The sequence below is a fragment of the Leishmania mexicana genome, chromosome 18 (assembly GCF_000234665.1).
Source record: "Leishmania mexicana MHOM/GT/2001/U1103 complete genome, chromosome 18".
NCBI lineage: Eukaryota > Euglenozoa > Kinetoplastea > Trypanosomatida > Trypanosomatidae > Leishmania > Leishmania mexicana.
In genome coordinates this window covers 109,414-133,463 of record NC_018322.1, presented here as the reverse complement: position 1 = coordinate 133,463, position 24,050 = coordinate 109,414, and the positions used below count along the sequence as shown (strand labels likewise).

General features: G+C 58.5%; 7 protein-coding genes across 7 annotated transcripts; all 7 read left to right on the top strand.

Moving 5' to 3' along the window:
• Positions 1-782: 782 nt before the first annotated feature.
• On the top strand, positions 783-1,949 carry LMXM_18_0300 (conserved hypothetical protein; the record flags this gene model as incomplete). Its single annotated transcript, XM_003873995.1, has 1 exon — positions 783-1,949. The coding sequence occupies one exon, from the start codon at positions 783-785 to the stop codon at positions 1,947-1,949; it is 1,167 nt and encodes a 388-aa protein (XP_003874044.1).
• A 1,756-nt stretch (positions 1,950-3,705) lies between these two features.
• LMXM_18_0290 (conserved hypothetical protein) lies at positions 3,706-4,719 on the top strand (the record flags this gene model as incomplete). The annotated part of the gene is made up of 1 exon (XM_003873994.1): positions 3,706-4,719. The coding sequence occupies one exon, from the start codon at positions 3,706-3,708 to the stop codon at positions 4,717-4,719; it is 1,014 nt and encodes a 337-aa protein (XP_003874043.1).
• Positions 4,720-6,205: 1,486 nt separating this feature from the next.
• Positions 6,206-8,323, top strand: LMXM_18_0280 (conserved hypothetical protein; the record flags this gene model as incomplete). Its single annotated transcript, XM_003873993.1, has 1 exon — positions 6,206-8,323. The coding sequence occupies one exon, from the start codon at positions 6,206-6,208 to the stop codon at positions 8,321-8,323; it is 2,118 nt and encodes a 705-aa protein (XP_003874042.1).
• A 3,240-nt stretch (positions 8,324-11,563) lies between these two features.
• Positions 11,564-12,631, top strand: LMXM_18_0270 (putative glycogen synthase kinase; the record flags this gene model as incomplete). Its single annotated transcript, XM_003873992.1, has 1 exon — positions 11,564-12,631. The coding sequence occupies one exon, from the start codon at positions 11,564-11,566 to the stop codon at positions 12,629-12,631; it is 1,068 nt and encodes a 355-aa protein (XP_003874041.1).
• Positions 12,632-19,791: 7,160 nt separating this feature from the next.
• On the top strand, positions 19,792-20,148 carry LMXM_18_0260 (conserved hypothetical protein; the record flags this gene model as incomplete). The annotated part of the gene is made up of 1 exon (XM_003873991.1): positions 19,792-20,148. The coding sequence occupies one exon, from the start codon at positions 19,792-19,794 to the stop codon at positions 20,146-20,148; it is 357 nt and encodes a 118-aa protein (XP_003874040.1).
• A 1,187-nt stretch (positions 20,149-21,335) lies between these two features.
• Positions 21,336-21,770, top strand: LMXM_18_0250 (conserved hypothetical protein; the record flags this gene model as incomplete). The annotated part of the gene is made up of 1 exon (XM_003873990.1): positions 21,336-21,770. One exon carries the CDS (start codon positions 21,336-21,338, stop codon positions 21,768-21,770), a length of 435 nt encoding a protein of 144 aa, XP_003874039.1.
• Positions 21,771-22,441: 671 nt separating this feature from the next.
• LMXM_18_0240 (conserved hypothetical protein) lies at positions 22,442-23,656 on the top strand (the record flags this gene model as incomplete). The annotated part of the gene is made up of 1 exon (XM_003873989.1): positions 22,442-23,656. The coding sequence occupies one exon, from the start codon at positions 22,442-22,444 to the stop codon at positions 23,654-23,656; it is 1,215 nt and encodes a 404-aa protein (XP_003874038.1).
• Positions 23,657-24,050: the final 394 nt, after the last annotated feature.

Genomic DNA, 24,050 nt, shown 5'->3' with positions numbered 1-24,050 from the left:
GGGAACGTTTATGTGGGCGCGCACAGATCGCCTCAGCTCTTCCTTGTCCCTCTGTCTTCATCCCTTCTCCTCTGCCTTGTCCTCCCTCATTTTCTCACCCGCTGCTGCGGCTGCGCGTGCCTCCGGCTCGTTGTTCTTGGTTGTGTGTTTTGCATGGTTCCGCCACAACATCCACAAATGTCCGTCCACCTCCGCACACGCGCCCGCACACGACCTTACACCTTCGACACGGGAGCATCCAGCCCCATCGCTGGCACACACACACACACACACGTGTACGCACGCACCGATTTTGTTCTCGCTTCAGCAGGTACTGCATCCCTCTCTCTCTTCGTATTTCGTAAGTCTTCTCTAATCCTCTAACAGGCCAGTATCACTGCCATCGCGACGGCATCGCTGAAGCGCACATACAGACACTGCGGAAGATCTTTACACACACGACAAGGTCTCGTCGTTCACCACCCCTCCTCCTCCTTCTCCTCTTCCTCCCGGTGTGTCACGAAGCGTGCAGTTGGTCCTGTCGGTCTTCAGCTGGCCTCACTCTGCTTAACAACTAAACCTGCATCCCTCCCCCACCTCTAACTAAGCCCTGTTCACAACGAGAAAGAGCGAGCGTACGTTGCTGTTTGGTGCGCCTTGAATCGCTATCCCACGCACGTCTCTCTCCACACACACACACATACACATACACACATACGTGCCCCTTTTTTCCTTTCTCAGCGCCCATCCCATCCCTCCTCCATCACCTCTCCTTCTCCACTTTACATTCTCGAACAGCGACGATGCGTACGTCTGACACGCTCCTGCAGAAAATCGGCGCGAGCTTTGCGGTGCACTACTACACCACACTCGTGAAAACCCCGGAGACGTTGGCCGCCCTCTACGCCCCCTCTGCGCATGTTGTGCACCGCTTCAAAAAGGCGAACGGCGCCGCCGAGCTATCCTCGTTGCTCACATCCCTCACCGCTGAGGACCTGACGGGAGTGAGACTCGAGGACGTCGTGGCCGTGCCGACCACCTCCGGCGCAATCAAGGTCACAGTGAAGGGCCAGTTCGTCAGTGCCGACAAGACGCAGTCCTTCACCCAGGAGGTGGAGCTGAGTGAGCTGAAAAAGAGCACGTACGGCATCACGAGCGATAAGCTGAGCTACTCGGCTGTTGGGCAGACGGCGTTGGCGGCCGAGGCGCCGGTGCTGAAGGTGGCCGCGGAGCCCGCGGTGGCCCTTGCTGCTGCTACCGCTGCCGCCGCGGAGGAGACGCCGGCTGGGGCCCCTGCGGCGCCTGCCAAGAGTGCCGATGCTCGTGAGACGGCAGCCCCCGCGCCTGCCGCTAACGCCACCGCCAACCCTCCGGCGGACCAGGCTGCTGCACAGACCCCAGCGGCCAACAAGAAGCCGGCGAGTTTCGCAGAAGCGCTGCGCCTCAACAAAGCGAGCGAGGGAGCCCCCTTTTCCAACACGGCGGTGCGTGTGACGGACAAGGTGAAGGGCGCTGGGGAGAAGGACACTGGCAAAGGCGCGAAGAAGGACAAGGCCGCCTCGCCCTCAGCGGCGTCTGCCAAGCCAAAGCCGAGCAAAAAGGCGCACAGCACGTCCGACTCGGTGGTTTACTACGACATCATCCTGAAGGAGCTGCCGGCGTCGACGACGGAGGAGAAAGTGCGCGCTATAGTGACACCGGTAGCCGCTGTGAAGCTTGTGAACATTGTCAAGAGCGAGAGGCGTCGCCGCGGCAAGGAGGCCGCGCCGGAGTCAATCACGTTTGCCTTTGTGCAGCTGGAGCGCCCCGCTGACGCCGCTGCTACCCACGTGAGGAGCGTCGTGGAGAAGCTGTCGGAGATGAACAAGGAGATGCGCATCGAGGAGGTGCGTGAGAAGCCGGCCTCTGCTGGGGCTCGAAAGACGCGGGAGGGCGCTGCGGCGTCGCGGAAGAAGGAGGTGAAGGCATAAGTACCTGCTGCACGACAAGGGGACGCTTCTGTCTCTGGATGTGTGATGCGCGGATGTGCGGCATGAAGGACTCGGGCCTTTCCTGCCTTTTCGCCGTTGCACCTCCTTTTGGTTTTCATTGTGTGTCTCTTGCCTCACTCTACCATTCGTGTGCCCACATGGGCGGTGGTGACGGTGTTGACGGCGGCGGGCGCGCCTTCGTGCCTTCTCGCTCCTGAGCTCCTTTTTCTTTCCCTTTGGCCTCTTTTTTTTCACTAACGGTGCGTGTGCGCTTGTGCTTCGTGCTTCCGCTTCTTTGTTTCTTGATACTCGCCCTCCTCTGGTCTCTGGCTCAGCGTTGCACGTCTGGCCGTCTGCGCCCCCCCTCTCTCTCTCTCCCTCTTTCTCTGGCTCTCAATAAGGTCATGTGCGATGATGTGTGCTTGTGTGTCCCACCCCGTGCTGTGGTGACGTTTTGTGTGCGGCATGGTGCGACGCCGCTTCTTGTTGTTCCGCGTCTCTTCATCCGGCGTGGCCTTCGCTTCCCTGTGATGCGACACGGGAAAGTGACCAAGGACAGGTCGAGCTCGACGGCGAGGAAGGATGGTCGGTCGTTCTGTTCTCGTGTACGTATACGTGTGCCTGTGTGTATGTGTGTGTGTGTCATGTGCACAAAGGAAGGACGGCGAAGAAAAAAAAATTGCTGTGGGGGAACGGCGGCGATCATCGAATAACGTAAGGATAGCAGCGTAAAGGCATCCAGCACGTGCTTAATATATGAGTAACCACAATGCGGCGAAGCAAAGAGCTCACGTGATGAAACCAAAAAACCAAACGGAAGAGGACGTGCGGGGGGCGTCTGCACAGTCGCGCACATGCGCGTCGTTGGGGGTATGGGGGGGGGCTGTGTGTGCGTGTGAGGGGGAGAGTGTATCGACCCGTCGATGCAGAGCGGTGGTGCGCCACTGCTATTCCTATTCTTTTGTTGTATCAGCGCCCCCTCCATTCTTGTCCCTCTCCCTCCCTCTCTCCGTGCTCGTCTTTCGCGGACTGTTTCTCTCGTGCGCCCGCTCTGCGTTGCCAGGGCTGCGCGGATGGTCTTGACGGCTTTGTCATTCCAAGTGCAACCCGCAGCACCAACGCACCCCGATCCCGGTGTCTTCTCTGTGGGCTTCATGGGAAAGGCTTGCCGCAGTGGTCGTCGCAACGGATCAGAAACCGCTCGTCCGATGACTCAAGTCTTCCTCGCTTTTTTTTTGTGTTTCCTTTGGATGCGATCCTTTCACTTCACCACTTCTCTTGAACCCTCTTCTGTTTTCCGCGCATCCGTGCCTCACCTCACCACTTGTCCGCTCCTTCTGCACAGCGTGTGATACGTCGCTGCGTACGAGCAGCGTCACCCCTCCTCCTGCTCTTCTCCCCTCAACCGATGAAAGGGGGGGGGGGCTGTTACATTTGAAAGAAGCGGCGCACCTTCAACGAACACCCCTTTTCCACAACAGGCCCGCACCTTCACCCGCCAACGGCCACTCGCGCAGTGATAAGTGAGGCGCCAGTGAAGGAACGGAGAAAGACGGCACTCTTCGGGCACGCCCCCCCCCCTCCCCCTGCTGCTTCGCTTCGTGACTCCATCCCCCCTCCAAAAAAAGAACGCGGCTGCGTCCATACACACGGGAAAGCCGCACGCAGTGTTCTCTTCGCCCTTCTTCCACCCAGTCCCTCTGAGGAGGCCCTCCACCCCCCACACACACAGACAGAGAGGGAGTGTGCCGTGACGATGAAGACCATTCGCACGATTGGCTTCACCGGCACTATTGCAAGCGGCAAGACTTCCCGCTGCAAGCACCTGGTGAAGGTGGCGGAGAACTGGCAGCAGTCGATTGCTGCTGCCAAAAGCTCAGGGACGAATAGTGCAACTCCCTCGGCAGCCCTCGGCAGTGATAGAGCGATGCCCCCGCAAGCTATCCCGCCTTCCGCGGCGCTAGCGGTGCACTACATCAACGCAGACCTTGTCGGTCACCACATCTACGAGCCTGGCAAGCCATGCTACTACGAATTGTTGCAGCACTTCGGCACCGCTATCCTGTCCGCGCCGGCTCCGGCTACAGGAGCGAGCCAACAGGCAGGGTCCCTGACCCAACGAGCACAGGAGGGGGCCCGTCGAGGTGTGGGCCCCGGGGGGCCAGAAAAGGCGGAGCCCCTTATTGATCGCCGTGTGCTGGGCCAAATTGTGTTTGCTGAGGAGCGCAAGCTGCAGGAGCTGAACACGATCTGCTGGCCCTACATCACCGCCGCCATCAAAGATGAATACGCCAAGGTGTGTGCGAGCCTCAAAGTAGCCTATCCGCCTCTCATGAGGTCGGCTGGGACTTTGTTCTCTGCCACAAAGACGCCAACGGTTGCGTCGCCGCCGTCCTCGTCACCTTCGACGTCGCCTGATGCCGCCGTCTTGGCAGCACCGGCCGTCGGGTTGGTTATTGTGGAGGCGGCCTTGCTCTGTGAGATGACGGAGGTACTGGAACTGACCACCGACCTCTGGATGACGCACTGCACCCCCGCAACGGCGGTGGATCGCGTTATGATGCGCAACCAGATCAGCCGCGAAGACGCCGAGCGGCGAGTGACCAGCCAGCTTGATGTGGAGCGGAAGCTGCTCAAACTGCGTCACCTGCCTTACAAGGGTGACATTGAAGTCTTCGACACGACGCAGGTGAGCCTGGAGGAGGGGCTCAAAGAAACGGAGGTTGCCTTCGAGCGATATTGGAGGAAGAAGATCGCCGTTCACCTATAACAGGTGTGCCGAAATAAAAGTGTGTCTCCTGCACCGTCGTCCTTCCAGCCACGCCCCATGGACGGCGTCTCTCTCTCTGCCTCCTCTCCCCATACATTTCTGTGCCATAGTGAACGTATATCAAGCACTTCCTGTCCGGCACACACGCGCCGACACGCATACAGGCTTCCCGAGTGCTGCTAGGGGCGCTGCACCACCACCACCTGTGCCCACCCCATCTCCCTCTCTCTTTATGTGCTTTTTGGTGGTGCCGGCGCTATCGATTCTTCACACTCTCATTTTTGTTTTTCTAACGTGTTGGTGATGTGGTTGCCGTTGGCGTTGCGTGCCTGCGTCCTACTTGCCCCTCATTCGATGACGATGACGATGTTCTCTTTCTGCATCTCAACTCATCTTGTGTGTCTTGGTTCCCTCACGTCCCCATGCTGCTATAGGTTGGCGTGTCTACGGCACGTGACTCCAGAGGCGGTGTGCGTGTGTGTGTGTGGTGTGGGGTGGGGTAGGTTGGTGGTGTACTGGTGGCTGAGTGCAGGCGTGTATATTCTCTCTGTTGCCTACTTGTTTTTTTTTTTGGTTATGCGCCCCCCCTCCCCCTCCCTTTCCGCTGCTGCTGTTTAGCGATTTTTCCACCTGACGCTGACGTCCCTACCTGTGCCACACACACACACACACACAACCGTAATTTTCTAACTGCGACTTCTCCCATCTGCATCCGCCACGCCATCCAGCACCATGCTGGTGCTTCAGCTCTCCTTCCTCTTCCCTTCTGTGGTGTGGCCGCCTTTGACTCCTCTCGCGCCATGTGCGACCGTCGTGACAACCGCGGTGAGGGGAGTGCAACCGAGCATACACAAGACGCAAAGAAAGACAGACGCGCGCCCACGCGCTGGAATGCGTGTGGCTATGCGGCCACTCGCACGCACCAGTGCGGAGAGCAGAGATGGCATCGCCATTCCCCCCTCCCCCTCTTCCCCCAACACAGGTCTGAGTCGTTGACTCATCGGAACCTCCGGAGGCTTCCTCCCTTTCCTAGCTTTGGTCTGTCGGCATCAGCGCAGTGCCTTCCAGCGCGTGCGCGCAAAGTCGTTGGAGGACACTCAGACTTCATCCTTCGTATTTCATGTCCCTTCTCTTGGCGTTTTCTTTTGGTGCTCTGACCCATGCCAAGGTTCATGGAATGGGTGGGTGGCGGCAGCAGCACTGATGCCGTTCCTGCATTTTAGTCTTTAGCTCTCTCTCTTTTTTTTCGCTCGAACTTGTGTGTGTGTGTGTATCTCCCTCTTGCGGTTCTGCCTGTAGGCCGGCGAGGGCACGCTGTCATTGTCTCTCTCTCTCCACCACTAGTCTCCACGGTTGCCTGCAGAGAAAGGCACACACGCCCGCTCCCTCGCAACTTCCCTTTCACCGTCGACATACATTCCGATTAGCCACTTTTCCTTCTTCGCGCTCTTTCTCGCTCTCGCAGTTGTGTCCGTGATCGCTGGCAATGAGCGCGCCCGCGAGTGTGGAAGAGCTGCGGCGGCAGCTGGAGGCGGAGCAAGACGCTCACGCAGCGACCATGGCGCAGCTGCAGGAGCAAACACGCACCTTCCAGGCAGTGCTGGCGGAGCAGCAGGAGGCCTTCACAGACCTCATCACCCGTGTCACGGAGCTTCGAGTGGCGAAGGGCGAATGCATGGCTGCTCAAGTCGCCGGTCGCACACAGCACATGACGTTCAATACCGGCTCGGACCTGCTTGACGGCTTCTTGTACAGCTTGCAGGCGAAGCTGGAAGATCCAGAGATGCCCGTCGCCACCTCCGTTCTCCAGAAGCTCGAGAACGCCGCACTGGAAGCGCTCACGCCGTACGGACCCGGACGCGTGTCCGCCCTCTTAAGCAGTAACTCCTCTGCTGTGCGCACTACGGGCCTCCTCGTACTGTTCCCCAATGATGTGCGTGGCGTGCGACAGTGGGCACGGAAGCATCTGAGCAGCTGTGCTTCCTGCGCCGCTCGACAGGCGCAGCTGCCGGCGTGGACGCCGTACCGCTACGACAGCAAAGAGGCCGGCTTCGCCGCAGCCCCCAACCTTCGAGCGATTCCGAACAAGCACTACCACCACGTCGCCATCTCCCTTCAGCAGGAGCGCAGCATAGCGGACCGGATGGACACCGAGAACCAGCTCGTCATCATGCGCACCACGGCGCTTGTGCGCGTGCAATCAGCGCAGACAGGACAGCCGCTAGCGGATGCGGCAACTGCGTGTTCGCAGATGACCAGCAGTCTGCAGGCCTTCTTGGCAGAGACGGTGGCGGGGCTTTGCAACACCGCCAGTGTCTCTGCTCCGTGGAGCACCGGCGCCAACCCGAACACTGAGCTCTCTACAGCCATCGAAGTCCTTCTACACATGGTTGAGCCAAGCGTGCAGGTGCGGCCCATGCAGCAAGTCGCCGTCAACTCCACTGGCGCTTCGTGCACCCTTTTGGAGATTGAGGCGACGGTGAGTGTGCCGCTGCACGTCTCGGCACTGGCGCCGCTGCTTCGCTTAATGGATGACCCGGCGCAGCGCGACTACGTGATTCAGCACGTGCTCACGCCGCTGGCGCGCCGCATTGGTGACGTTCTCGGCGACGGTGACTTGGCCGCCAACTACACGGCAATAGGTCTGCGGTTTGTTGAAGCGCTGTATCGCATTGCTGTGCATCAGGGCCTCGTGGAAACTGACGGGGCGCCGAGCGGAAGATGTACCGCGACTCCTTCGTCGTCGATGTCTTCTCCAGGTGGAAAGGACGGGAAGAGCAAGGCACTGGAGCAGCTCTACCTCATCCTCCAGGCGCTGGCGGTCTTTAGCACCAGTGTCGATGTGGAGGTGGTCACTCCACACGTCCCGGCAAGTCAGCCGGAGTCGACACAGGATGCAAAGAGGGCGGCGTTTCACCTCGCTCGTGCGCTGCTGCGGCAGTTTGCGGCCCCGAACCCACTCGTGTTACCTCAAGGCGACGATGTGAACTCCGTAAACATGACCTTCAAGGTTTCGCGTGCCCCGACGACCTTCCTGGAGGTTCTCAATCGCGCCTTCAGCAGCAACCAGCGCCTCCCTCCCACCTCACGCAGCACCGCACTGGACGCATTCATGTCGCCCAAGTCGAAGATCAGCCTGGGGTTGAAGCTGTTCAGCGAGCTTGTGGTGGAAGTCTATCGACCCTATCATCCCTGCACGGCCATTATCTTGGCGGCGGAGAACGGTGTGGGTGGTCGCTCTCGTGCGCCGCCATGCGTGCCGGTAATCGACCTTCCTGTGGACGCGGTGGAGGCGAATGTGCGTGTTGCAGCGTACGTCGAGCAGCGCCTGCAGCAGCTGAACGAGATAGAGGCGTCAGACGCGGTTGCAGCGGAGGGCCGACTTGAGCGGGAAGGTAAGGCTTTCATGCAGCACATGGCGTCCACTCTACAGCAGGCGGCGCCGACGGAGCGACTTTGCAGGCAGTGGACTGCTGCGCAGATCACGGTAAATGAGGTGTCGAAAGTGTGCGTGGATGTCTTGGTGCCGTTCGCGATGACGGAGGTGGACGTTCGATCAGCGACGAAGCCGCTGCTATACCTGCACGTTGTCTACAACAGCTAGGCATGACGATGCAGACTCCAAAAAAAAATCGAATGCATGAAGCTAAGCTGCGGGGAGGCCAGAGGGAGAGCGAGCGAGAGCGCGTGGGCTTGGGAGAGCAACACGCGTGTCTTGCGTTGCCCACTGTCTTGCCGCTGCTTTAGTTGGGGGCCGTGCGACAAAGATCATGGTCATGTGTGGTGGATGCCCGTCTCTTCCCTTTTGTTTTCCATCGCGACACAACTGTGATGCACGGCGCCACGCACATATGGGCGCTGGTCTCTACTCTCGCCCTCATCCCTGAATGACTCCCCCTCTCCCCCCAAAATTGAAAACATCGCAAGACAACAAAGATGCCCGTGGCTGCTTGTGTTTACGGATCCGCTCGCCTGCGTGTCTCTCTATCCCTTCTCCTCCTCCGCCCACCACACACGAGGTAGTAAAGGTGGTCGTGGCTGTTCAAGACGACGCACGCAAGCGCTGCCCCTATATATATATATATATTGTTTCTTCATCGCGTTCTCTGCTGCGCATGCGCTGAACACACCGCCGCCGTCCTCGCCCCTTCAGCCGTGACGGCTTCTGCGCCGCTCCCTATCCCTACCCTCGTTTTCTGTTCCTGGTGCAGCAGTGCGTGTGCGCCCCATGCCAATGTGTTGAATCACCTGCACAGTGGCGTTTTCTTCGTTATCCTCTGTTTGCTTTGAGCCCCTCATGACAGGGGAGGGACACACACCTCGGCGCGCGGCATCTCAGGGCCCCAGCGACCCCTGCACTCTCTCTCTGTGTGGGTCTGGGGGGAAGCCGACGCAGCCCTCCTATATCCCTGCCACATGCCGAACCACTTCTGGTGGTGACAGGGCCAGGTGCCTACGACGTAGAGGGGTGGCGAGTGCGACGCATCCCTGCTGACGTCGGCGGTCGTGCCCTGGACGGCGGTGCGTCGGGGCGACCTGCGACTGTGAACAGGTCTGTGCCGTCCACATGATGGGAGTACCTCGTTTTTTTTCATCTCTGCCCTGTGTTGTTCGTGCGTGACGCGGCTCTATGCTATTGTGCTATATGGCTGACGTGATTGCCCTCATCCGTGTTGCCGTCCATCATTGCCGCTGGCCTCCTCTCTCTCTCTCTTCCCAAGTATAACTCGTGCCTTGTGCCTTTGCTGTGCTGCAAACAGGCGCACGGGGACGCTCCACCAGATGGGCGAGGGGAACCGAGAGAGACCTACACAGGAGGTTGCCAAGAGGCGCACGTGGTGTATGGCATAGGTGACCGTGAAAAGGAAAACGAAACTCGAAATACCGCGGACGACTCGCCCGTCCCCACCCACCTTGTCGCAACTTGCCCTTTCTTCGCTCTGCCGACAGGTTAGAGCCTGCGAGCCACGCCAGAGAAAGACGAAAGGGGCCTCTTGCGTATGTCGATGCACTCACTCACGACCACTGCACACCTGCCTGTATGCCTTTTGTGCGCGTGTGCCACATGGGACATCTTTCTCCTCCCGTGGGCGTGCATGCCATCCGCTTCTGATTCTGTTATTTTCCTTTCGCGTGTTTCGTTTATTCTGTGACCTTCCGCTGCCTCCTTCCCCTCGTCCTCCCGCTCTCTCTCTGCCCCCCCCCCGCTGTTGACTTCGCCGCTGCTTCACGCCACGGCTGAGATCACTTGGTTGCATAGCGAAGCGAGAAATAAACAAGCGACAACAAGAATCGATCTTTTCAGTGCCGCCTGTCTAGTACCCCCCTCCCTTCTCCCTCCTCCCTTCTCCCCCTCCCCCTTCTCCAGCCCTCCTCCCTCCTCAAATTTGTGTGCACGTTGGTGATTCGCTCCATTTACTTCGCTCTCCTGGCCTCGCCCCCCGAGGCAGTCACCCACAAACGCACGCACAGATAGACAATCTACAAGTGAATCGCCTCACGCCTTCACTATATACCCCCTCCCCCTCCTGCGGCGGACACTCTTCCCTGTGTTCTCTCCATCGCACCTGGTTCTCTACGTGTGACGGACTCGCCGCCTCCCGGAGCATCTGTGGCGTTGGGACTGCCGGCGGCAGGATTCGGCTTGCGCGTTTTCCCTTTGTTTTCCTGCTGAAAAAAACAACAACAACAACAACCGAAAGAGAGGCCGATCTCCTTCCCTCCCCTCCTCCGCGTGCGTGCGTTCGTGTGTGTGTGTGTGTCGTTTGGTGCCTCTTCCCATTCTTCGCCTCACCGGCTTTGTGTTTTGCGTGTGGCGCGGGACAGAGCCAGGCGAGTGCGAGAGAGAGACACACACACACGGTCGCCACAAATACAGCCACGCTCTCGAAGACAGTGCGGTCGGACAGTAGAGAAAAAGAGGCGATCCGAAGAACGAAGAGAAAAGTGTCTCCCGGCACAAAGCGGAGCACCATTACACGTACACCGTCTGAATACACACGCGCATACGCGACACGTCCCGCCCAACGCCCATCTCCCTGAACGGAGACGAGGAGCGGCGCTGACATTGTAACGTCTCATCGTTTTTTTTTTTCACCTCTCGGCTCCCTCCCTCCCCCTCCGAGCACCACCGTGCGCTCTCTTTGTCGGCTATACAGACTCGCTCTTATCTTTGTCTTGCGGCTCCCCTCGCTGGTTCGCTCTTTGAGCTGCAGCCGCAGCCGCTTTTCCTCTCCGACTCGGCCTACGTCTGCCTGTGCGTCTGTGTAGGTGTGAGGTGGTGCGCCATCTATCATCTCTCTTTCCTTCACGCCGCTCACCCTTGCCCGTTAGTCGTGTGTGGGTGGTTTGTGTTCCCGCCTCTTCTCTGTTCGCCGATTTCTCGTGTCCGTGCTCGTGTATCTGTGAGTGGCAGGCAGTTCGCCTCTCTCCCACTCCACCGCACATCTTCCGCTCCGTCACTTCGTCTTTCTCGCGTGCGTTGCGCATGTGAAGTGCGCTAGTTTCTTAGATTGTGTGTGAGTGTGTGTACGCGCGCGTCTCGGCAGCATCTCTTCCCACCAGCCTCCCTCCGCATTGGTGTTCTCTAGCAGTGGCCTGCGCTCCTCTCTCGCTCTTTATCGCACTGTTCGCGTGCACGCCGTCACCGTGTCCGTGCGCCGTCGCTGTGTTTTTTTGTGTTCAGGAGGGGGTTTCTGATCTCCCCTTCCGTTTCTTCGCTTCTCCGCCTTACTTTTGTGCTCCCACTACGCCGTCCTTCTTCGAGAAGCTCACCACCAAGTTCAGCCCCAGTAACAGGAAAAAAGGGAACACCACCTTGTCATCCAGTCATACCCGAGACAACATGTCGCTCAACGCTGCCGATGCTGCGGACGAGCGAAGTCGCAAGGAGATGGACCGGTTCCTGGTGGAACGCATGGCTGGGCAGGGTACATTCGGCACTGTGCAACTGGGGAAGGAGAAGTCCACAGGCATGAGCGTGGCGATCAAGAAGGTTATCCAAGACCCGCGCTTCCGCAACCGCGAGCTGCAGATCATGCAGGACCTTGCCGTGCTGCACCACCCCAACATCGTGCAGCTCCAGAGCTACTTCTACACCCTGGGTGAGCGCGACCGCCGCGACATCTACCTCAATGTCGTGATGGAGTACGTGCCGGATACGCTGCACCGCTGCTGCCGCAACTACTACCGCCGTCAAGTGGCGCCACCGCCGATCCTGATCAAGGTCTTTCTTTTTCAGCTGATCCGAAGTATCGGGTGCTTGCACCTGCCCTCCGTAAACGTGTGCCACCGCGACATCAAGCCACACAACGTGCTCGTCAACGAGGCGGAAGGCACCCTGAAGCTGTGCGATTTTGGCAGTGCGAAGAAACTCTCGCCGTCCGAGCCAAACGTGGCATACATCTGCTCTCGTTACTACCGCGCCCCTGAGCTCATCTTTGGTAACCAGCATTACACGACCTCGGTCGACATCTGGTCGGTGGGGTGTATCTTCGCTGAGATGATGCTTGGCGAGCCCATCTTCCGCGGCGATAACAGCGCCGGCCAGCTGCACGAAATTGTGCGCGTGCTCGGCTGCCCCTCGCGCGAGGTGCTGCGTAAGCTGAATCCGTCGCACACGGACGTGGATCTGTACAATAGCAAGGGCATCCCGTGGAGCACCGTTTTCTGTGACCACTCACTGAAGGACGCCAAGGAGGCGTACGATCTTCTTAGTGCCCTGCTGCAGTACTTGCCGGAGGATCGCATGAAGCCTTACGAAGCACTGTGCCACCCGTACTTTGACGAGCTTCACGACTCCGCCACGAAACTGCCGAATCACAAGAATCTCCCGGAAGACCTCTTTCGCTTCCTGCCGAGCGAGATTGAGGTGATGAGCGAAGCGCAGAAGGCCAAGCTGGTTCGCAAGTAAAGTGGGGGAGTGGTGAAGCGAAGTTGATGGAGGGAGTCGGTCGCATGGCTGTGCCAAAGACGCAGAAGACGCGTGATGGCGGCAGAGAGCCCTTGCAGCAGGCCCAAAGAAACAGCGGATGGCAGAGAGGAAACGTCAAGTGAGCGGTGCCAAGAGTGGCGCAGCGGCAAACAGAGCGGGAGAAGCCGGTAGACAAGGAAAAAGGTTCTGGGGGAGGAGAGCAGCTGTTGCTTCCTCTTCAGCGATTTTTTGTTGTTGTTGTGTGGGTGCCTCTGCATCCCTCGGCGATTCCTCCGTCTCTACCCTGCTTGATGACTCACAGCTGTGGCTGAGAGAGGCTCTTGCTTACGAGTGCTGATATTTTAGCGATGTGACACGCCGAAAGTATCGTCTCCTCTGCTTGGTGTGTTTCGTTCAAACATGCGCACATAACCGTGCCCTCTTTTCATTTTCGTGAAGGATGAGGTCTGTGTCTGTAGGATCCTCGGGGCGGTTGCACGTGGCCTCTCTCCCTATATACTTTTTTCGTTTGTGCATCTCGATCGCGTGGTCCAGTGCGTGCGTGTATGTGTGTGCACTCCCCGCTCTCCGTCTCTCTCTGCCTCTTACCTCTCCCTTGCCCCATTCTTAAAATGCCACAGTGCACCTGCACATGTGCGCGGGTGTGCACGCACACGTCCTGCTCCTACATCTCCGGCCGTCTATTCCGGCGTCCCTCCGGTGATATGTACCGGTTGAGTCTTCAAAATGGCTTCCGTCTGCGGCTGTAGCGTGGCATGACTCTTGAGAACATAGTCCACGCACACAGCGGCGCCCGCGGCGTCTGTGCTCCCGGCGCAACGCGTTTCCTGTGTATGCGTGAGCTTTTGTTGTCTGTGTGTTCTCGTGCCCGGATGCCGGCGATGACGGACGAAAACCGCGAAGAGGAAAAGGCAGCGACGAAAGGCAGGTCGTGAGTCAGGCGGTCCTGTATGGTGTGCTGTCGTCCACGGAGAGCGAGGAGGAGGGTGAGGTCTATGGGCGTGTGAACACGTATGAGTGTGTGCCTCATCAATAGCCCCCCCCTCTGCCTCCTCCTCGTGGTTTCCCCAGTCGTGCGATCGCCATCGCCTCGAGCATGTTGAAGAGGGGTCACGGACAGACGACACGCACACAGCCGCACAGCCACCCATCACAGCCCTCTCTCGCGAATAGAAAACACAACGCACGTTGTATGGCGGTCCTTCTTTTGGACACACGTAATATATATATATATTACATGAAAGACGGGCAACTATGAAAAAGGGGGTCAGCACGGAACAAAAGACAAACGTTTTTTTTCTTCTTAACGGCAGCACTTCGAAGTATCCAAAGGAGAGAGAGAGGGGGAGGGGGAGGCAGGGAGCAAGTAGAGGGGTAGAGTGCGAAGCACAGAGGCGGTTGACGAGGGGGGAGGGGAAGACACCAAGTGACGTCCACACTAGCACGAAACCTCCTTTTCGCGCCGATACGCTGTGGTCAACGGAAAGGCGGTTGCTGCACGCTCCATTTCGCAGCCGTGATCTGCACTCCTTGGTTATCTCCTCATCCATCTAGCGCGTTGATGACACGCATGAACTTGTGCACGCACGGCGGCTGCCTCCTTCAATGCGCTTTCTTTGCGTCTCTCGCTGGTAGTCGCCCTCTGCGCACGGCTGCATGTCGCTTGATGAGCACTCCTGCACGTGTGCCCTCCACGTATGCGCGGCTTTTCTTTTCTTTTTTCTTTTCTTTTTTTTCCGCTCTTCGGTACCGTTCTTCGCTGCATCTTTGCGTGCGTTCTGTCGTGCCGTCCTCTCTCTACCCCCTCTGCCTCTCACCATGTTCCACTTTGCCCGATGTGTTGGTTTTCATTTGTAGGAATAGATAGGCCTTCAGTCTCTTCACTGGCTGTTCCGCAGAAGGAACAGCAGAGCAAAAAAAAAGCAGGTGAAAAACTCGTGAACAATCGAAATGGCCGAACGCTCTCTCCGCCACGCTCTCCGCGCTCCTCTCGTTTCTCTGCTCTCCTCTTCCCTCCCCCCTTCCCCCACGTTGCGTCACATCCTCTCCCTTAATCTTCCGCGCGTCATGCACATACAGACACCTGCATATCCTCGGAGCAGCCAAAGGGGGGATAACTCAGGGGGAGAGGGGGGGATGGGGACGAGGAAGAGCCGGGAGAGCGCGTGAGTGTACTATTGCGGACAAGAAATACATAATGAGAAGCGTGCAAGAAGGCAAGCGAGAGAGCAAAACAGAGGTGCGCCAGGCGATGAACGCCATTTTCGGTTTCGTGTCTCCGCTTGTGCACGTCAGCGCGTGGCATGCTAGCATCAGCGGTGCTCTCTTTCCCTCTTTGTGTGTCTGTCTGTCGGTGTTAATTTTTTTCTCTCTTGTGTTTGTTGTCTCGTCATGTGTTGTCGATGTGGCGTCATCGGCTCTCTGTCTCTCCCTCTCCCTCTCGTCGCGCTCTTTCTGATGCGCAGGGGATTTTTCTTCTGTACTGTTTCGGTATGTTTTTTGACCGTGCGTTTCTTGTGGTTTTCTGTTTCTCCCGCACCCTCCCTCTCTGTGTCTCTGTGTCGGTGTCTGTGTCGGTGTCTGTTTGTGCCATTTTTCTCATGTCCTGTTCAACCTTCTTTATTTATTTATGTGCGCCGTGGCGTCGATGGTCTGTCTCTCTCCCTTTCCCTCTCGGGTCGTCTGCACGGTGCAGATTGCGCTTGTGCGGGACTGTTCATCCTCCCATGTGAGGGATCGAACATACGCGTGTGTGCGTGTGCATGCATGCGTCGCGGCTTTCTTTTTTTTCGGTAGCGTTTTCTTTATATATATATATATTTGTGCTGTTCTTGGTGCGCGTGTGGGCGCGCGTACACCTCGGTTTCTTTCCAAGAAAAAGAAGAAACACAAGTGACGAGGGAAAGAGAGAGTGCGCGAAGGGCGGAGAAGTGGTGGTGGTGGTGGTGGGGAGAAAATGGGCGTCGAAAGCGAAGTGTTAGAGGTGCGCAGCCGTCTTTTCGCTGTACCTCCCCTCCCCCTTGTGTTTATTGCCGCATGCGACGAGGAGTGCGCTGCGGCTGAGCAGGCGCGCATGCACGTGGGCGGAATAGGTGGCATTGCAGCTGCGCTGAGAGCCGAGGAAGGGTAGGGATCGTAAGATGTTGCCCAGATTCTTGCTCTTCTTTCTCTGTGCCCTCCCTCTCTCCTGGCCTCTGCGCTCCCTGATCTCGTGCGAAAGATGATAAGAATGTATGTAGTTGTGCCTGTTTTCTGTTTGTGTGCGGTGCATTATTCGTTATGTCTTTCTCTGTTCTTTCATTGTTGTTGTTCCGTGTGTGTGTGTCGCGTGTGCGTTTTGGTTGTTTGCCTCCCCCCGACTGCGCCGGCTGAACGCGGTGCTCGCTGGCTGTTTCTCTCATCTTTTGCTGTGTATTTTGCGGGTTTATGTGCACGTGTGGGCGCCTGTGGTGGCGTGCGACTATGTCCGACGGTGTCCGTGCGGGGTGTGCGCGGGATTTCTGTGTTACGAGAATACCTTTTTTTTCCGACTTCCGTGCTTGCGCTTGCTGTGGTTGTTTGTTTTACTGTAGGGATGCTGTGTGCGTGGTGTGGTGTGGTGTGGTGTGGTGCCACTCTGGTGTGTGCTTTTTCCACGTCTCACCTGTGGTGCGCTTTTTTCTTTTTTTTTTGGTCTTGTTCCGGGTGTCGTTGTACTGTGATGTAGGTGCCCCCCCCCCCTGTATGCGTGTGCGGCTTTTCGTCCCCTGTCGTTGTTGTTGGTCTCTCTCTCTCGATATGTCACTTCATCCCCTCCCACCGTCGTCACCGCCCACGCTGATCATACATTATCCGCGCCACCACTCGCACGACGGCACCAAAAGTGAAGTGGATTTAGTCTTTCGCGGTCATTTTTCCCCCTCCCTGGGTGTTTGTGCCACGTCCTCGCTTACTTGGCTATCGCTCTCGCGCCCCCTACCGATGCACGCACACACGCACGTATATTATATGTATGCGCCGTCCTGTGAAGCGAGGGAGATGAACCATGAGCCGAAGAAGGAGAGACGCACACAACGCGCACGTCCTATCTTCACTGAACCCCCCGCAGCCGCCACCCCCCCCCCCCCACACATACACACACGGACCCCAAAGCAGGGCACGGGAGTGACGTCGGTGTGCCGTAATTACTTCAGTTTTTGAACACCACTGCAAGACGCCACCACTCCTGAAAGTTTCTCCCCTCTTCCGTAATATCAACGACCCCTGTGCACATGGCTGTCCCGCCCTCCTCCGTAGTTTCTCTTGCCGTTGAGGATTGACACAGGATGGACACGCCAGCGAGGCACGCGGACATTAGGGAAAGAGAAGAGGGCAGTGTGGAGGAGGGAGAGGGAGGGGGACGGGCGGCATCCGGAGAAAAGAAAGTGCACAGCGCCAGCGTCTGCATCGACGCCAAAGTAAAGGAGTCGCAGCATTCCCATGCGTGTTGTCTCGCAAAGAGCGATATCAGGAGAGAGCACGCACACGCCCAGACAGAGATACACAGACATGCCAACGCAACACGAATGGCAGACGCGCACGCACTGGTGAAGAACACACACAAAGAAAAATTGAAACGTAAGAGCAGCAGCAACAACACACACACACACACGCACACGCACCCATGTAATACCTCTCCACGAGAAGCAAGCAGAACACGCCGTGAGGTGCTCAAGACGCACCATCACCCCCCCGCCCCAGGGAGGGGGTCGGGCAGGCAATGCGAGACTCATCATGTCTCGACAAAGGGGAAGCTGTGACGGATCGCAAAGCGAAGTCGCTGGAGGTTGGTGTGTGTGTGTGTACGTGTGTGTGTCGCACGCAAGGGAAGATCAGGAGAGAAGCGTCTAAAGGGCGGAGAAAAGGAAGGGGTGGCAGAAGGGAGAGAGCGTGTGGGTCACCAACCTATGCATTCCGCTTTGCTTGTGAGGCCTCTGCCGAGGGAACCTGCTGTAGCGCGGTCTCTCTCTCTGAATCTCCGTTTCTAAGGTGTCTCAACGCTACTTCTCTCCACTGGTTCTTGCGATGCACCGCAACTCTCCCCCAACGGTACCGGCGCCTGCAGCCGTCTTTGAGCCTTTGCCACGCCTTCCCATTTTCTGTGCGAAAGAGAAGGCGTGCGAGGCGCGGTCTCGCGTTGCTCTTGTCAGGGAGTACCCATACGCATTCCTGCATCTGGGGCTGCTGTGTGCGCACGCTCAAAGGCTGCCGACAAGCGTAGTCGACTTGAAGCCGGTACGAGTGCGTGACTGGAATTCTCCTTGCATGCAATGCGCCACGGACTTCAGTCTTCGAGCTGAAGCTTTCATGGCGCGTTCACACCTGTCGCTGCTCGCACTCTTTTCTCTCCGTCTTTGCCCTCGAAACACTCCGCTGCGCGTTCTGCTGAGCGACCCCCACATCACCCCTCTACTCCCTCCTGCTCCGGACGTGGTGGCACTTCCTTGGTTTTCTTTTTCTTAATCGTCATTCACTGCCATGCAGCGTATCCTCGACCCTGCTCGACACCCCTCTGACCCGTCACAGGCCCCCACCCACCCACCCCCGCGTGTGGTGCGAGGCAGCCGTAGAAAAACACACGTAGTACACCAAATGCGCCGGCTCGGTCATCTGAGCACGGCCTGCGCCTCAATCTCCGCCCACCACCCCGCGCCTCACAGCCGCTTCCCTCACCAGCGGGCAGTGTCACCGCCGTGGGTGAGACGTACGCTCGAGTCACGTGGGCACGCTGCCCATCATGTGGACGGCACAGACCTGTTCACAGTCGCAGGTCGCCCCGACGCACCGCCGTCCAGGGCACGACCGCCGACGTCAGCAGGGATGCGTCGCACTCGCCACCCCTCTACGTCGTAGGCACCTGGCCCTGTCACCACCCGAAGTGGTTCGGCATGTGGCAGGGATATAGGAGGGCTGCGCTGGCTTCCCCCCAGACCCACACACAGAGAGAGTGCGGGGGTCGCTGGGGCCCTGAGATGCCACGCGCCGAGGTGTGTGTCCCTCCCCTGTCATGAGGGGTGTTTGATGACCCTACCGTACTGGCAATACGTACAGCTTCTCACCTCTCCTTCTCCACAACTCTCTGACTCACGCCCGCCACGACCTCTTGGGCACGATCCGTATCCGATTCACCGCGAAGTTTTGCTGCCTTCTTTTATCTTTGATTGCCTCTGCCCTCGTTGCCAGCATCATCCTCGTTTATTGTTGTTTCCATCCTTGCTCTGCCCATCCGCAGCCACGCCCGCTACGACTGTACCTGCTCGCTCTCTCTGGTTACACTCTTACGCGCCTCCTGCGTGTGGATTTTCTCTTATTTATCTCTTGTCGCCTCACCTGTTTCTTCACAGCTCCCCGGCGGACTCACACGCGGAAGCGCGCGTCCTCACGTGAGAGAGTCTCTCGCATGTGGGGGCGTGTCTGCTCTCTCCGTGTTTGCCTCTCTTTCCGTCGTGTAGCTTGTTCTGCCGCTGCGTGTGCGTGTGGATGTGCGTCTTTCCTGTTTGCTGTCTCGCTACTGCACGGCGCGCTCATCGCAAGGAGTCGCTTTCACGTCTGCGTGCGAACGTGCTTCATCAGAAAGTAAGGGGTGGTAGACGGAGTGGCAGAGCGAGCGAGCAAAGACATCGGCGAAGAAGTCGACGAGTTGTCGGTCCCACGCCGATGCACTCGTATGTCGCGTGGCACAGCGGTGCGAGTGGTACTGCGACCAAGCCCGCTATTGACTTGCCTTGCGCTGAGCAGTCCGCTTGAAGTCAGAGTAACCGCCCCCTCCTCCTTTTTCCCCAAAATACCAGAGATATACGCACGCCCAAGATGGTGTCAGCAGGTTGACTTGAGGGCGGTAAGGAACACCACCAGCTGCTGGTTCAAGAGCAGCGACTCCTCGCCCTGTGTGCAGCCGGCACGTCCATTGTTTTGCAGCAGATGATTCCCCTTGCCAGAGGTAGTGGACACGTGTCGCCTGCACTGCCGCTCTACTGCCACCCTCGCTTCTCCACCTGTTCTCCTTCTGCTTTCGTACTTTGGAACTTCACTCGTGAGCTCATCTTTGCCGCAGCAGTGCTCTTCTCAGTCGTCTCGTGCACCACTACGACACCACCGTTCCACGCGGGCGCCTGCAAGAAATGCTAGGAGGTCTGCGTCTTCTCGCTGCGGCGACCAGGCGCACGGCTGGCGTCGTCGTGGTGTCTCCAGCATTACGCATGCCTTCTCGTGCTCTCAGTGTTCGCACAGAGGATTTCTTCAGCAAGGAGGCTGTCAGTCACGCCCGCCGCGTCTCGTGGGCGCCGCACACGACGGAAAAGAGGGTTGGCGCATTTGCCAAGCTGTCGCGCTCCAACTTCAACGATCCGCTGCCCGTCAGCTTTCAAAGTGAGCCGTACTTTGAGGAGGAGATTGAAGCGTACCGTGCGCACCATCGACCCGATGTGTACGTGTACAAGTACAACGTCTCTCCCACCCATCTGTCTCTTCGCGAGTAGCGTGACAGAGGAAGGGAGGCGAGGTGGGGGTGGGAAGAGGGCTCGCACGTATGCAGGCGGTGAGCTCCCGGTCTCTCTTGTTGAAACACGCATTGCGTCGGCAGTGCTCGATTTTTCTTTCGTTTTTTTTTTCGTTGTTGCTTCTCTCCGGTGTCTTTGCCGACTCCAGCGCTGTGCGGTGCCGCACGGAACCACAGAGAGAGGAAGCGGCGCAATCTCGAGGCGGCCTCTTCCACGGTCGACGTTGGAATGGACGGTGTGCCGTGCGTGTGAGCTCGCGGGCATTAGCGCTTTCGTTACTTTTTTTTTGGTGTCGTCTCGGCATCCGGAACGTTGGACGGCCGTGTGGGTGTGTGTTCTCTCACAATGGGCGAAGTGGTACTCTCTGCCCCGATCTGCGTTGGAGGTGGTGGTTCGCCGTGCGTCTTCAGTGATGGAGAATAGCGCAGGGTGGCGAAATGGGGTGTGGCAGACGAATTTCCATCTCCGCACCCCCCGCGTCTGACGCACCTTCTACAACGCTCATCACTTGCCGCGTGCTCTGTTCATCTCCCCCCTTTCCGCCAACGTTGCTCTGCGTGCGCTTGCCTCGCAATGGCGCACGACACATCTGTATGGGTAGACATCCGCTACAGAAGGGAGGCTGGCGACGTGTGGCGTCTAAGAGCGCGTTTTCGGTGTTTTCTACCTCTCTCTTCCCTCTTTCTCTCGTCGCGGCACCTGTCGAAAACCCTGCACGCGACGGGCGGGCCGCACTGCACACGCGCACAGTGTCCATTCTCGTGTGTCACACCTGTGAGCTGATCCGCTTTTTTATTTCTTTCTCCACGTTTCAAGCACTCGGGACTCGAGGAGTCTTTCTGTTGCGAAACGCGATGCGTGCTATCCACCTGGCCCTTGCAGCGCAGAGCGCGACTACGCTGTTTGCTACGTGCGCTGCGAGACGCTGCTTCCGAGAAGGGCGCGTCAGTTCACCAGGCTCCAGTCCCTCACCTCATGGGACGCCGAGCAGTGCAACTGACCCCGCCGCTTCTCCGTCTCCCTGCTCCTTGTCCACCTCTTCAAAGGCGGCAGCCACCGACAGTTTGCAGCCCGACGACGCAGATGCGTGGATCTTGTCGTTTGTGCAGCGCTCCGTCGAGTGCGGTCGTCAGTCGCAGGAGTCTGCTGATTATTTCCGCAGTATCATGCACGACGAGTCCGATTTTCGGCAGTGCCTGCTCGAGGCACGTCGGCTGATGGGCGGCCAAGAACCAGAGAAGCTCACCCGCTACCAGAAAAGTCAGTTTGCCGACCGTTTAGGCAACTACATGAGCGGCATCGCCAGCGAGAAACTGCGCCGTGCCCACGCAGAGGAACAGTCGACGAAGCTCTACATGCAGGACGGCACCCCGACAGGGGAGAACTACTGGTTCGAGGCGGGGAACACGCTTTCTTCGCCTAGCGTGCCGGGATTTGTTAAGGATGAGATTTTGAAGGATATGCAGCACGAGCGCTCTGCGAAGAGCCCGGCGTTCGTGCAGCCGGCTGAGGAGGAGCAACTCACGGCCAAGGACGACGATTACGCGGCACACGTCCGACGGCAGCGCCACAGGCTTCTGCGCGACGCCGATTTCAAGTAGGGAAACGAGAGAAGCTGTGGCGAGCGCCTTGGCTGCTGCGTGAGTGGATGGGATCTGTGTGTGCCAAATTGCCCCCGGGGCGATTTTAGTGTATCGGTGCCGCGCCTCTTTCTGAGAGACATGCGCAGAGCGCATGGACGGAGTGCGGGCAAACACCTCGTCAGCATAGGCAAGTAGAAGTCGTTCTCTGGCACACTTGCTCGTGTGTGGGACTCGCCTGGTCTTGCTTGAGTGAATAGAAGGCGCATGGCTGCTTCGGTGTGTTGGGTGTCACCACAGCAGGCGGACGAGGCGGGGGCAAAATCGTCGGCGGCGACCTTGGTGGGGTAGTGGTGGGTGGGCCAGCGGTGCACATGCGTGCCGTTCCTCGTGCACTTGCCGTCCTTCGTGGTCTCCTCCCTCTGTTTCTCTCTCTCGTCGGCTTACTTGCCGCTCAGGAAACGCGATGGCACACACCGTCACACTCGAATCCATAATCAGCGAAAAGAAACGAGAAAGAAGGGGTGGAGGGCGTGCAGATCCTTGCTGCTGCTGCTGCGAGATTGCGTGCTAGGCCCTCGAACGTTTGTCCCCTTTCTCGCTTGGCTGCCGCGTCGCTCGGGAGCGCGCTGACCTTCAGGCGTCGCGCAGGCGCATGGAAACGCACCCACGTATCTGTAGTCCCCAAAACCATGGTCTCCGCATGGCACATTATTCAGTACTTGGCGGATCGTCACACCGCTGCAGTGGCAACGGCGTTTTTTATCTACGTGCTCGTTATCGCGTGGTGCGGAAATACTGGCACGCGCGAGGTGCAGCAGCGGACCGAGGCCGTCTTGCGACGTCTTCACAGCACTGCTGATGCCTCATCGTCCGCAGGACCGACTTTCTTCACCTCTGCGGTGGCGCAGAGCGTGTCCGTGGCTGTTCTTCGACTAACAGACGCCGACGCAGAGCTGCTGCATGGCGGAACTCTCGATCGTGTACCGTCACGGGCCGAGAGGGAGCAGCAGTTGCTTTCCCTGGTACCTCGGTGGCAGTACTACTTCGCCGTCGGCGACTTCACCCTCATCTCCGCTCCGTCACGCTTGGCGGCCAGTGGAATGCTGAAGGAGTGGATCGCGACGCTGGGTTCGGTATACCCAACATGCGTGTTTGCCTCTCTTGCGGGCGGCGCTGGGTCTGAGGACACAGAGGATGACAGACAACTGCTCATTCTGCCCGCCACCTGGCAGTCGAACCGACGCGCGTTGATGGGCGATCGACACCAGCAGTCTCTACGCGTCCTGCGTGTGCACACGCTCCCGGCTCCGGAGCGACTGCGGGAGAGAGCGGCGGCGGTGGCGGCAGCAAGTAGTAAGGGCGATGACGGGGCCAAAGACCCTCTCTTTGTCTTCGTGTCGGAGAACGCGACTCGCAAGTGGTCGGCTGCCGTGGACGCCGCGGAGCTGAAGCGCCCGCCGACGGAGCGGTGGCGCAGCGGAAAGTCAGGCCTTGATGCATGGGAGGAATTGCTACAGACAACATCGATGCCGCAAGCAGCGCTTCGTGCCGCGGTGGGTGCAGCTGCCGCCTCACCCTCTGTGGATGATCCCCTACCATCTGACCTCCGTGGTTGTATGGCGCAGCTGCGCAGGACGAAGGCGCAGGAGCCGTTGGCATCCGTGACGGACGCGGCGCAGTACATTCCGCGACTTGCCATGGATCTCGCTAACACCTACGAGGCGCCATACGTGATCTTTGCTTCGTGGTGCTCCTCCGTTGGTGCCTACGGCTGGAGTGGAACTAGCACGTCGGGGGCCAGCACTGAGGAACACGCTCTCGTGCTTGTGCTCTGCTTGCAAGACAGCGAACTCGTGGAAATTGTCCCCTCAGGACACCATGTTTCACGACATCTCCAGCAGTGACGTCACACGTTCGTGTGGCATGGGAAGCTGTCGCTTGAGTTCGGTGCCGACCGTTGGCCGTTGGCTGGCTCCCCCCTCTCTCCCCCAGTCTTTGCACCACTGCGTAACAGGGCCAAGATGCTGCCGCCGCCCTGCCGCCCTCCTCTCTCTGCTCATTTTCCCTTCGCCTAGCAAAACGGCGGCAGAGATGAGCCGTCAGCGCGACGGGTGTTCGGGCATCCTTGATCTCTCTCATACCCATACATGCCTTCCTCTCTTCACATGCGTCGTGCCGGCCGCCTTTCTCACGGATCGGACAGCTGGCTACGGCAGAGAAGGAGAATGAGAGCCACTTGTCCATGATGCGTCGTCGCAACCGGCTCCGTTTTTACAAGCATCCCTCCCCAACCTCCGC